The following is a 13745-nucleotide window of genomic DNA, read 5'->3' as shown; positions in this document are numbered from 1 at the left end:
ATTAGATATCAAATCCGTAATTGTTTGATCCCTCTAATTTGTGAGTAAATAAGAGTTAAGAATTTGCTACGTCAGGAATGATTGATTCTTAAGAAGAACATTCGACTAAATTAAATACAACCGCTTGTGTTTATGTTGTTTAGCTTCATCGATTTCTCTAGCCCTTAAGGCTGTTACTAGATTAAATCTTTAGCGCTTGTCTAGGGTTGTTTAGTAGTAAGATTAATTAGATCGTTTGTTTTCTAATTAACTACAACTAAGGAGAGATAGGAAAATAGTTATAACGGTGAATATTCAAAGTATGAATTGATATATTTTTGCATCGATGATCAGTTGTAAAATTCCGATGGTGGATGTTGATTTAGACCAAGGTTTGTTATTTTGATTGATTAATTTGAATTGTTTTTCCTGAAATTGTTTCCATTTTACTCAAACCCCCCCAGCCTTGTTCACGTAACATAAAACTCGGCTAGACACTCTTTGTGGGAATGATCCTTACTCACACTACTACATGTGTTTTTAGGTTTTAATCTTGGTTTCCTGTGACAACACACCAGGCCGCTTGGGGGGCTTCTGTTCGCAACTCATTATTCGAGGAACCGAGTTTATTTTGGCTAGATCCAGTCCTCGCAAGCTCGTCTCAAGCTTCTGGCTAGATCCAGTCCTCCGTAGATCATATTCACGAAGACCTCATGGGGTTTGGCGGAGCCTGTACTAGGGATCTGGCTACTTCGCTCGCTAGGATTCTCTTGAGTTGGTTCTGCTTTGACAAATTCTTTCAAATGATCTCTTCCTATCAGGTCTTCGATGGCATCCTTCAAAGCTCGGTAGTCATTCGTGTTGTGCCCGACATCCCTATGGTACCGACAATATTTCTGCCGATCTCTTCTACCTGGTACCCCCCTCATCCTTTCTGGAGTGGGCAGCCTCTTTGCCTCTCGGGATACTTCATAGATGTGGGCGATGTCTTGAGTGAGGGGGGTGTGCTCTTCATACCGCGGGAAAGGCTGCTTGTCACCACGGTTATCTACTTTCTGTTTCTTTTGGAATCTGTTGTGATCCTTGTCGTTGTGGTCTTGGCCCCCATGCTTATCAGATTGGTGATCTTGTCTTCTGTCTACCCCCCCAACCTCTGTGTCGAGCTTCTTGCTAGTGCCGCTAACGAGCTTTCTACTCGCTAATACTCCGCGACCATCTAGTAGGATTTGGCCAGGCTCACATTATCTTCACTATGGAGCTCTTCCATAGCTCTGTGTTAGGTCTGATCCCTGCAATCAACAGAGTCCGATTGGATTCTTCGGGGGCATCAACGACCTTTGCCTGCTCGTTCTGGAACCTTATTAAATACGAGGTCAGTGATTTGTTCCGCTCTTGGAAAATGTTGCTCAAGTAGCTGAGCGGCATTGCAAACTATCTCCTCACCTGGAATTGCTGTCGGAATAGTGCAAAGAACTGTTGTCAGAAGTTGATGGAGTTCGCTTTAAGCCGCTTGTACCACCTTTTGGCATCCCTGACCAATGTGACTACGAAGCACTGGCATTTCGCTAAATCACTGACCTGGTGTAGCTCCATCAGGTCATTAAAGTTATCGAGGTGATCTCTAAGGTCTCCTCTCCCATCGAACTTGCTCTCTGGCACTCTGAACCATTGTGGGAGCGGAGCCTGGTGAACTTCCTCCGTAAAGGGGGAACTTACTATTTCCTCCGCCAGGTTGTTCTGGCAAGCTTTTAGTTGCATGCGATATAAGTCTTCACTTTGGTTGCCCTGGTTAGCTCTGTTAAGTTGTACCTCAAGCACCTCTGGTGCGCGTGTTGATGTGCGAGGTCGAGTCATGATGGCTAGGTTGGTAGGTGTGATCATGCTCCTCAGTGCGTTGTTCGTGACATCCATCATAACCGAAACATTGGTTATTGCCAGATTGTTGCACACGGCTCGCTTCGCGAGCCTGTGAAGATCGATCTAGTTTTGGGCATGGATTAAAATCAGCACACTGACATTGGGGATACCACCAAGGTTCTTGGTTGTGTCTGTCGCCTTCGCTTTTCCTCAGCGGCTGCTTCCTTAATCGCCTCTTGCGGTTCATTTGCCCGCGGGACTCATGCTCGTGCGTGGAGTGCTGCCTACGAGGTTGGAGGTGTTGATCGCCCCTTAGCAACGATGAAGCGGACTATCCACCTACAAAATTCATACCTGTTGGGGTGCCGTTAGTGAAGCGCGACTAGTCAAGATTCTGGGCAATTGGTTGTTGGTTCTTCAGCTCAGCCACGTTCTATTGCACCACCTGTACAACCATTGTCCTGATCATTTCCATCAGCTGGCTATTCTCGGGGTTTGACGTCCCGGCCCCCTGGTTGTTTGTGGTGTGCTGAGTTAGCAGCACGGGTGGTCAACGCCCAGTGTTCTCCTATTACACCTCCTGATGGGTGGTTTCCACATTCTCGTGATTTTCTGTAGTAGTTCTTGATCTGGTGCATACCATTTTGATCTTAGGACAAGTAAATTGCGGTGGACGTTTGCCAGAATCTTCGAGATATTGGCGGAGGTCCCTCCTTCTAACGCTAAAATGTTGATACAGAAATCTGCACCAACCAGCGAGATCCGATCGACCTTACCGAGATCGGAATTGATGTGTGCGTGATTAAGAATAATCAGCAATGTATGTAAAGGAATGCAATAAAATAAAGACAATGAGAGTGTTAAAATGGTTCGGCAAGGTTAACTCTGAAGCCTACGTCCATTGTTTTTGTATTTGCTGTGAGAGCTTACAATATAGTTCCTATGTGAAATTTGTAACCCCTTCCTCATTGTTTGAGGGGGTTTATATACAAGATTGATACAAAGAAAAGGGCAAAATTAAGGGGATTACAATTGATCTGAATCGCAATTCTGATATTCTCGCGATTGGGCGCTGTGATTGCGTAGTGATCGCGGTTGATCTAGTCATTCTCGTAATATCTGGGATCTGAAATAATATGCAAGTTGATTGAATGATTTCTTGAATTGTTCGCGACTTGCTTGTGCTGGGTCGAGCTTCAGCTCGACAAGCTTATGTTGGGCCGATCAATCATTGTTACTGAGCTCATTCTAGGTCGAGATATGTCCTCACGTTGGCCCGAGCTTGGCGGAAAAACCACACACAACAATATCAACTTTTTATATCATTTATTTCTAATTTTCTAGATTTTTTTTAATTTTTAATTAATTTTTAATTCCATTTTGTGTTAAAAACTATAATGACAATTTTGCCCCTTGACTTAACAGTTGATGTTTAGGAAAAAAAAAAAAAAAAAAGGAGGATATTAGTGGAGGTTGGAGGTTAGTGACAATTTATTCAAATGTCAAAGTTTGCTTGGTCTTAGATGGTTTCTTATACCACAAGGATGTAACTGAGAATTTATGAAAACCTTAGGGGAGGTAAGTGATAAAATCCTTATTAAAAAATATATATTAGTTAACAAAATACAAAATCAAAAGTTAAAACACTAGCAATTAGCAAATCTTTATTTTGCTTAATTTGCAAGATCCAGATTTTAGGTCTTGACACAAGGCCTGTAGTGTAACTTCTAATGCACTTTTGATTCTTACTCTAATCTAATCCAATAAGAAATAGAATCACTCTAATCTAATCCAATAAGAAATAGAATCATTTTTCTAAGGGCACGTTTGGTTAGGGCTGTAGGAAGATAACTCCAATAGTCTATGTTTAATTTCGGACATTCCCATGTTTGGTTACTAAATAATAAAAGATTTCGGTAATATTGCAAAGCTAATAGTGTTTAATATAGGTGATACAAGGGGTAATTAGATTACCGTCTTAGGGGGTGTTATTAAAAGATTACTGGGGTAATCCACTATTCATACCAATTTTATTCTTAATTAAAAAATATTTCAGACACAAATGTCGTCGTATGTCTACCAAATAATAATTAGTACAACTGTGCAAAATGACTTCTATAACCTCATAAATTAATTTTTGGATAGAAATGCCCCTCACTATTTATATGAATACCACCCAAAATTAATCAACCACTACAAACGGCCATCGGCCACCATCGATAGTCACCAGAACGACGCATGATTGGCCAAATCTGACCGACCATGCACCGATACAACCATTTTTTATCATGGATCTTGCCAAAAATAGCTTGATCCATGGCCATCTAGCCGTTTTCGACCTTCGATCTAGCCGAATCGGTGCACGGTCAGCCATATCCAATCGGTCATGCGTCGTTCTGGCAATGCCGCCAGCGGCCGACGATGGTGGTCAGCGGTTGGCAATCGTCTGCAATGGCTAGGCGTATTTTGTTAAAATTTAAACTTTTGTTGTTGGGGTGTTTTAGCTAAATTCTCAAATGTTGGGGGTTATATAATAATAATAATAATAATAATAATAATAATATTAAAAAGGAAGGGCAATTCAGTAAAAGTCTCAATCGATAATATTTTGTTCTTCCCAACCAGCATTTTATTTATTTATACCCACAAATCTAACTTAACATATTAATATAACATTCTTCTATAATCTTCAAGATAATCTTTTTCAATGGTAATCTCACATTTGTAGTAATAAAACATTTTCTGTACCAAACGCACTTTAAGGGTAATTTCACAATAAACTAACAGTCACCACTACTGATTGAAGGTGCCCCAATGCGGCCAACCTTGTAAGTAAAATAAGGATTTGAGGTTGAATGAACCAGAAGTAAAATGTTTACAAATTAGTTCAAAAGGATGGTGACAACCTTGTAAAGGAAACTGTTAGATCAACGATCTTCTTTTTATTGGTGCATATTAAAGATTAAATACTCTTTTCATCTTTAAAATGTTATATGAATCATATATCATCATAAGATAAGGACATTTTTGCAGTTTGTATGTTGTACTTATTTTCTACTTAATTTAAACGTATTTGGGCTGTTGACCGTCTTTTTTTTTTTTTTTTTCAAAAACTGCTCTTTTTTGGCTTTTATAGAAAAAAAAAAGTCATTTTCTTGTCATTCTCTCAATTAGAAGTAAACTTAAACAGATATTTAATTTATTAAAAAAATAACCACCATCGTCAATCAACCAACAATGGATGTCGATCAACTCTCAGTCAACTAGCCGTCAACACCAAAAAAATGCGACACATTTGCACCACAGCCAATCCAGTTGGGATTAGACAACAATTTTCTATTGGAATCCAATGGTTCCACCACATTTCAACACTTTATTTGGCCGCAAAAGGCCGTTGAAGATTTTGCCACCTTTTGCAACTAAACAAGTGTCGGAATGTGGTGAAAACCATCAGCTCCGATAAATCATGGCCATCCGGTCCCAATGGGACCAACGGTGGCACAAAGCACCACTTTGCCTAACATTGACCACTTGTTGACTAATATTAACTATCAGTTAACCGACGGTTGACCAGATCATAATGAATAAATAAAAAATTTCATTTTGCCTTATTTGTATTTTTGTCTGATGGTGATTATTCTTAACTAAGTTGTTTATAAATATTTTTATAAAAATTTTTAAAGTCAAGTAAAATTTTTTTAAAGCTCATCCTTCAATCGATTTCTCTTTTCTTCGGTTGTTGATTGGGTGGCAGGTGGTCTATGTTTATAAATATTTTTATGACATTTTTTTAAGTCAAGTAAAAATTTGATTTACTTTAATTTTTGTTTTATAAATATTTTCTTAAATTAAGTTTGGGTAATAGATTGGGCATGGGGTACCGCGAATAGATGGGTTAAAACTGGGACAACCCAATATCACCCTAATTCTGATTGGGTTGGGTATGGAGTAGCCCAAATGGGTTAAAACCTGCAGGGACCCAACCCATTTACGCATATTACCATCAGTACCTATGAGAGATTTATGTAAACAAAATTTAATATGTTAATCAATGTTTGTTCCCAAATTATTATTTGCATATATGCTAAAGATTTTATAAAAATCTAGTGGGTGAATAAGCTAGAGTATTTTATCAAACATTAACGTACACATCATGACTTCAGAGGTTAGAAGAAAAAAAAATCATTTTCAAATATATATTCTTTCTCCAATCTAACAAATCCACACAGATAAACAATTAAAACAGAATTAATTTTGAACACAAACTGTCTTCAAATCAGAGAGTTCAACTTATCACCAAACTAATTGATTTAAATCCACACAATTAAGAAAATGACCATAAAAAACAAGAAAGATTGAGAGAAAAATTAACTACAAAATACACTTCCCTAAGGTTGACTGGAGACTGTACGGGCTTGATGATAAAGATGTGCTTTTAGAAGCACATTAATCTTTATTTTGTTATATGAATCCAACCAAACTTAAGAAATGTTTGCAAAATGTGTTTTAATAATTCAGAGATATGAAAAAATATGAATTAGAGATAATGAAACATGTCATGTATCATATCAATTGTAAAAACGAAAAGAAAAAATGCTTTACCTCTTACAGAACAAATACCCTTAAAAAGAATATGCAAACATTCTAGTGCTATCAAATTCTTGTGCTTCCAATCTTACTAGTCCATTTTCTAATGAAGGCAAAAAGGAAACGAGCTATGATCATCATCATCCAAAGAAAATAGACCAAAAATGAAGTACAAACACAATGACATTATCAAAGAAACAAGAACATGCTTAATGAAGCAAGTACAATTAAAATTCCAGGGAAAACTTTCGCTGCAACAAACAGCAAACTTCTTGACACTTGAACAAAGAGCTGTAAATAAGACATTTTTGGTATATATAACAAATGAGAGGAGCAAGAATGCACCCAAAAACTAAAATTACTCTTCCATAGCATGATTCTCCTCTGCTTGTGCTTGAGTGACCTTGACTTTGACCTTCGGAAGGGTGAGAGATTGATCTTGTGCAAGAACAGATGGGGCTTTGACCAGGTGGATTCCTTGCTCCAATTCGACGGCAGCCTCTCTCTGTTCCTTGGTTTTCTTCCCCTTCATCCTGCCAGAATTTTCTGATCAGAACTCAATTGGTAGATAAAACCTGCTTAAACAATGAAAGAAGATAAGCAAACCTCTGTTTATGGTGTCTTTCCTCCCTGGCTACTCTGATTTTATCAATCTTCTTGATAGCCTTCAGAGTGTTTTCAGCAAGATTTCTGTCATATCTCTCTGGCCTGTTACGCTTCCTCTCAAATTCAAAGGTAGAGTCCTTGGAACAATGATAAAAAAATATCAACATTCAATGTTTTTATAACCATTCAAACAACAATGCTCGTGTAACTAGAAAGACAGCAAACCAAGATAATGAAACCAAGTATATTCACCTGTGTCATGTCCTTCCCATGCAACCGCCTATAGGCCTTGGTCCATTTTACTTTACGAGGATTTCTCTTCATCTTGAAGTTCTTGTGGCATTTGGATCTACAAAATCGGAAAATCTGCAAAAGGATCACTTGTCAGGTGCCAGAGACACAGCCAATGATAACTGAACATTCAAAACACATTGCAAGGATAACATAAGATTAACCAAAGCCTTTTATTAGACACATAATCTGGTTCGATATTATATTTTAAAATTCTGCTAAGCAAGCACTGCAAAGTCTTTAAACATTGCCTGATAATAAATATTGAAGTTCAATGGTTATTGTGGGACTGTCTGCATTTGGCTACTATCCGAGTAACATGAAATGAGAGAAATAGTAGGACATTCAAAGAACATTCATAGGAGGAGACTTCAAAATTATGGGACAGTCAAATTTCAGACGTCTTTAAAGTGCAGAGAAATTTTATATCCCTTAAAAAAGGAGGAAAAGATTGATATAAAGGCTGTGAAGACTTTAACAAAAACCAAGCTCCCTAAAGAACCCAATTGAACAAACTATTACAAAATAATACTTCTCACCGAGTTGCTGCCACCTATATTACAAAAGTAAATACAAAACAAAAAGGGTCATGAACAAACCATTGCCTCCTAGTTTTGCTAAATAGAGAAAAACAGTTCCATCATAATGAGAAGCAGAACTGTCTAGAATATATTAGTTCTGCGACTATATCTTAGTTCTTAAGGTAATCTTTGGAGTCCAGTTGGGTTCGTAGCTTTTGTCTGAAATCTCCAGGCATGTTACTTTAGTCCCAAAAATTTGGTATACTGCTTGTTCACTATCAGTTCACACACTTTCATAACAAAATTTCATTGCTTAAGATTCAAACAATGGCTATAACACAGCAAATACATCAATTAAGCGCCACAATCATTTGGCCCCAAATCTATTATATCTAAACAGTATGATAGAACCCTAAAACAGTATAAACAGCTATATAAACAGGACATGAAAAGAAGGAGGGACCATCAGTAATCTAACCAAAAAAAACTAAAAACCCATTAAAAAATAATTAAATTCTTACCTTTGCATCATTCCGAACAAACTGAATACCATGTCCTGGATATACAGTAGAAGAACAGAACCAACACTTCTCCAATCTCATCTTATCTTCAAGTTAACGTCAAACGCGACTCCATACAAAACATCAAACGAAAAAATCAATATTCATATCTTTCAATTTAGAATTCAAAATCATTAAAAATAAAAACTAAAGAACTTACAATCAAAAAAGAGAAGTTACAGTTACAGGCGAGGAAGAGGCTGTGTTATGTCTCCCTTCTAGTTAGGGTTTTTGGTTGAGAGAGGTGAAAAGGTTTTTCATGCTTTTGTCTATTGGGTTGCCAATGTTCATCCGGCCCAAGAAACGTAAAATTATTGGGTTTTTAAGGGCCCTCATTAACATTTGGGCCGATAATAACCCGATGATGTTTTAACTTGCCACAGATTCGTCAAAAAGAGATTTTTTTTTTTTGCCACAGATTCGTCAAAAAGAGATTTTTTTTTTTTTTTTTTTTTATGATTAAATTTATATATCTTTGTGACTAATAATACTATTTTTTTCTAAAACTTGTTTCAAATTCATATGTCAAGTGATGTATCACAGGATATGAAATTTGGGATGAATAGTATTTACCCATGTTATGATTTGATTGAAAATTAAATAAGATATTAACTACCAAAATAGAAAATAACTAAATATATTGATGGTGACCAGTTGAAGGAATGTTTGGTGTGCGTCCCAAAAGATGTAACTTTTTTTTTTATAATGAATTAGCTCAACTTTATACCAAACTTACCATAGATTATATGGTCAAATCTTTGCATAAAATCCATCCAATACCTATGCATATGCATATGCAATGCACACTTTAATAGGATTAGTTTGGTCCACCCAAAACACATTCATTAAATAATTAAAAACTATGAACAACTTGCTAAGTTAGTGACAATCATCATCTCAACAATGTTTATTTTAGTCAAATCCCACTTCCCATATATATGTCATCCCTTGCGTCAACGTTTTTCATATAAGACAAAATCATAGATCAAAATCTAATTTACATGTATTTCATATCTAAATGGAATATTAATGATATTATACTTAATATAAATCTCTTTTAATTATAGCTAATATAATTGGTTTTTTTTTTATTCCACTTGCCCTTTTTCTTTTAGAAAAAAAAGGGTGGCAGCCCTCTGAATTCGGGACAACTATATATTTTTTTTTTACTAAACATAAGTCATCTGAAGTGAATTTAGATGTGAATTAATGAGTTATCCGTTTAATATAGAATTTAAATACAATTTTTTTGTTATGAAAAATGTAGAATAATATTACACATACAACATTATGTGGTAAAAGATGATTATATGAAAATTTAATTTTAATTTAAAATCAACCGATCATATTTTACCACATAATATTGTATAAATATGTTGTATTATTACGCTTGGTAGAAATAAGTTGAAATATATCAGAAAATAATTATTTGACACAATTTTAAAAACTAATGTAAAATATATATGTAAAAAGGTTAAAAGTCATTTATTTAGTTTTTTTTTACTATTTTTAATTGGCAAATAGGTTTTTGAATATCATATCAAACATATTTCTAAATATTAAAAATTTTAAGATATAATTCAAAAAACTTGAATCTATTGTAATTTTGGAAACTATTTGAATCATAAGTCAATCAATCCGCCCTATTTATGATGAAAAAGTGCAAAAATGTTTCCAACTATTTGTTTAAAAATAATTTTTTAACAAAATATCAAACCATTCAAAATCGCTCTATGTTTCAATCCAATGTAAATGAGGCAAGAAAAAATTTACACTATTATATAACAGTAATACTAAACTTACCGACTTTTTCCTACCGATTTTCTATCCAGATTAACGTGGCATGAAATTATTGAGGCAGATTTGATGTAGATTGATGGGGCAAATGAGAGGCATATAACACGTCAATCTGGATAGAAAATCGGTAGGAAAAAGTCGGTAAGTGTAGTCTTACTGATTATATAATCCAATCAAAATCTATCTTCGAGCGTTACACATCTCAATGGACCGAAAACTAGCCGATGCGAGATCCTTGTACGGGCCGGGCGAGATCCCATCCTCATCCTCCAATATCTGTTTAACACCTCTTCTCCTCATCCAAATCTTGCAACTTCCAAATGAAATCGCCCCAATCAAAACAACTATGGCCCCACATAACACCCCGATCCCAACACCAAAGCCCACATCCATTTTCTTCTTCCCTGCACCCTCCCTCACCTTAAAATAACCCATCTTACTCTCATCACCCACGCCCAACAGGGTCTGGATCGGATAATCCAAAATGTAACAAAACCCGGATCCGTTATTGAATACCGCACCCCAACAACTACAATTCTTCTCACATATGTCCTCACATTGCTCCAAATACGACGTCATTTCATATCTCATCAGCTCCTTAAACGGTAATTCCACACCTTTTCTCCTCAAAACCCAGTAATCGTCTTCACCCTCACTGCAAAAATCACCCGAACTTGTTGATTCAAAGCACGAACCGGAGGAATAATCCGTCCGGTTATCAATACAAGAGCAACCGGACCCGGCTCTACACAAACCGTACGAACCGCAGGGATTAGGCAACTCACACGTGTCAGAAATGGCTTGGTAATCCAATATCCATTTCGACCCATCCCGGTAATAACCTTTAAGATTCCCGTCCGATTCTAACCGGAGGAAAACGAATCCAGTAATGTTTCTCTGAAAACTGTTGAACGGTAGCATGTCTACAGGAGGAATCGTACCAACTTGATACATACCCAGAAACCTGTCCGAGTTTATTCGGGCGTAAATCGCTCCTTGTCCTTCGATTATATTTGCCTTCGCTTCAAGTGCTTTGTGTCTTAAATATATCTGCCCTGAATCCGATTTCTCGTTAAACTTCGCGTATAAACCGATGAAGTTGCTGCCTAATCGCATAGAATAGAGTCCATTTGAAGAAACAAGCGACATGTTGCTCGTGAAATTTTGGTTTTCTAAAAGGGTGTTTGTGGGAAAGTAAAAACTTTGCCAGAGAATGGAGACATATTCGTCAAGTTTTTGTACTTGTAAATTCGAGGAATTGAGAAGTACAACTCTGTCACCTTGAGTTTCAGTTGACCAAAATAACCTCTCACGTGGACCGGATAATACAAGACTGCCATTGAAGAAAAGTTGAGTACGGTCTGACCATGGCGCCAACTGAGTTGGGTTGGCGAGCCAGAGTTGTTCCGAAGAGGGCACGTGGAGGACAGCGAGAGCAAGTTCTTTTGAGTTGACTCGGAGGAAACCGAGTGAGAAAGTGTCAGTTGAATCGCTGAGAAGGGCTTGAAATGACGAGACTGAAGCGTTTGGCGTTGCTTTGAATCCCTTGAGGAGCTCCTGTGCAGTGGCTTCAGTTCTTTGACATGCATATGCGAAGAGAATGGAGAATACAAAAAGGAGGAAGTGAGTTGAAGAAGGATGAGTGACCGAGTTAACGGTTGGCGTTTTCATGGCGGAAAGTGCAGAGAAATGAGGATTGAGTTGAGATTTCAAGTGGCTATGAAAGTGTATAAAGGTTTATGGTCAGCAAGTTATGAATATATAATATTAGGTTAAACATGTTGGACCAAATGAGAATGATAGGGAAGATCAAGTTTATAATAAAAATGTAATATAAAAGTGAGAATTGAGCTTCAAAAATAAGAAAACAATAATAACACGTCTATGCGTATCTCAAGAGAAGGAAATTTTGTGCTTAATCTCTGTATAATTCAAACAAAAAAATAAATCTTCAACTGCTCTGGTTACTGATAAATGACCTAATTTCTAAATATAACTAACCAACAAAAGTGATTGAACGTTGGTTGGGGTTAGGCTATCTCTTTGAAACGATAATAAATAAAAATGTAGAGGTCAACCAACACCCACGAGCAGAAGTCAAACCAATGTTCAAGAACAGCTACAAAATTAATCGTTGAGTTCGGCTCCGGCTATATTTGGGCACTGCATTTCAACTGCTCTTTTCACATTATATTTGAAAATTGATGTATATATATATATCCTCTTTTATCTGTTATTAATTAAGGTACTCGTCTCTATAGATTGCATATATAATTAGTAATTACCATCGTCTCGTCTAATTATGTATTCTAAGATCCAAATGCATTGTACATAAAACGTTATTATATTCTATGTAATAAGTAAATAAACAGAATTTGATGAATTGATTTTTATCTTCTATATATGTAATGTAATAAATTTAAAGAGTTGACCATTTTGAGAGGAAATGGACAGCTTGCTTTATTCATTACCATTTATGATAGATAATAATCTGCATGTTCGTTTTGACTTTGAAGAATTTATTCAACCACCTCAAACCACACATTATTTCTTCCCTCTCTTTTACCAAAATTTGTATATAATTTTTATGATTTCAAAATACCCTCGATATTAAATTTAGATGGGGTAGCCAAAACATGAAGCCACAAATCTTTCTTTTTTAGTTTGAAGGTTTTGACCTTCTTTTATGTGATATTTGCTTTCACCTTTCACGGGCACATGTTTCCAGTTCCAGGGATGGTCTATTAAACAAGAAGGTTGAGAGACAACTCGTATAAATAATCCTTCAACTTGCCCACTAAACAGCTGTACAGATTGAATTCCAATTTAATAATTAAGCTCTTTGATTGATGTAGTACTTTACTTTAATCGACAATTAATTAGGATTAAACTTCTTTGCTAATGGCTATGTCGATCTCAACCAAACATTTGCAAATTTTCAAATGAAGACTGGTAAATTAGGAAGACCCAAATATATATATATATATATATATTCTGCATATCACATGAGAATACATGCAACTTGTCACTTTGCTCCTGCCACTTTTAATTTCTTCTTCTAATTAGTCTTGTTATTTTAAATATCTTATTTGTATCTTCCTAAGAGTTTGATCACACACGGAACGGAACCTCACATAATTCAGCCTCTGAACTTTAATTACCAATTAGCCCATTCACAAGCATTAAATATATAAAATAGAGAAGTGATTTCTATCTCCCGTCTTTTTCTTCTTTACTTCTCACCTTCTTAGGGGTGTAATAATATTTCAAAAAATATTAACAATTATTTTTTATACATATTAAAAAATTTAGGAAGGATCTACGTATACTTGTTTTGCAAGAACAAGCGACAAGTTCGCAATAAGTGGCAGTTGGGAGGTTAGGAAGGATCTACGTATACTTGTTGTGCGAGAACTTACAACAAGTTCGCAATAAACGGCAGTTGGGAAGTTACAAAGGATCTACGTATACTTGTTGTGCGAGAACTTACAACAAGTTCGCAATAAGTGGCAGAGCTAACTAACTAACAATTGTCTCACATATTATA

At 36.2% G+C, this 13745-nt stretch overlaps 2 protein-coding genes across 2 annotated transcripts; both read right to left on the bottom strand.

Annotated features, from left to right (window-relative positions):
• Positions 1 to 6577: 6577 nt before the first annotated feature.
• LOC116129310 (probable ribosome biogenesis protein RLP24) lies at positions 6578 to 8661 on the bottom strand. The gene is made up of 5 exons (XM_031415064.1): positions 8562 to 8661; positions 8363 to 8475; positions 7282 to 7395; positions 7030 to 7166; positions 6578 to 6956 (listed from the first exon to the last, which is right to left on the bottom strand). The coding sequence occupies exons 2-5, from the start codon at positions 8441 to 8443 to the stop codon at positions 6782 to 6784; spliced, it is 507 nt and encodes a 168-aa protein (XP_031270924.1). The 5' UTR covers positions 8444 to 8475; positions 8562 to 8661; the 3' UTR covers positions 6578 to 6781.
• A 1453-nt stretch (positions 8662 to 10114) lies between these two features.
• On the bottom strand, positions 10115 to 11973 carry LOC116129308 (PAN domain-containing protein At5g03700). The gene is made up of 2 exons (XM_031415062.1): positions 10363 to 11973; positions 10115 to 10182 (listed from the first exon to the last, which is right to left on the bottom strand). The coding sequence occupies exon 1, from the start codon at positions 11867 to 11869 to the stop codon at positions 10379 to 10381; it is 1491 nt and encodes a 496-aa protein (XP_031270922.1). The 5' UTR covers positions 11870 to 11973; the 3' UTR covers positions 10115 to 10182; positions 10363 to 10378.
• Positions 11974 to 13745: the final 1772 nt, after the last annotated feature.

This window comes from Pistacia vera, unplaced genomic scaffold (genome assembly GCF_008641045.1).
Source record: "Pistacia vera cultivar Batoury unplaced genomic scaffold, PisVer_v2 Contig210, whole genome shotgun sequence".
NCBI lineage: Eukaryota > Viridiplantae > Streptophyta > Magnoliopsida > Sapindales > Anacardiaceae > Pistacia > Pistacia vera.
This window is presented reverse-complemented; position numbering and strand designations above follow the sequence as displayed.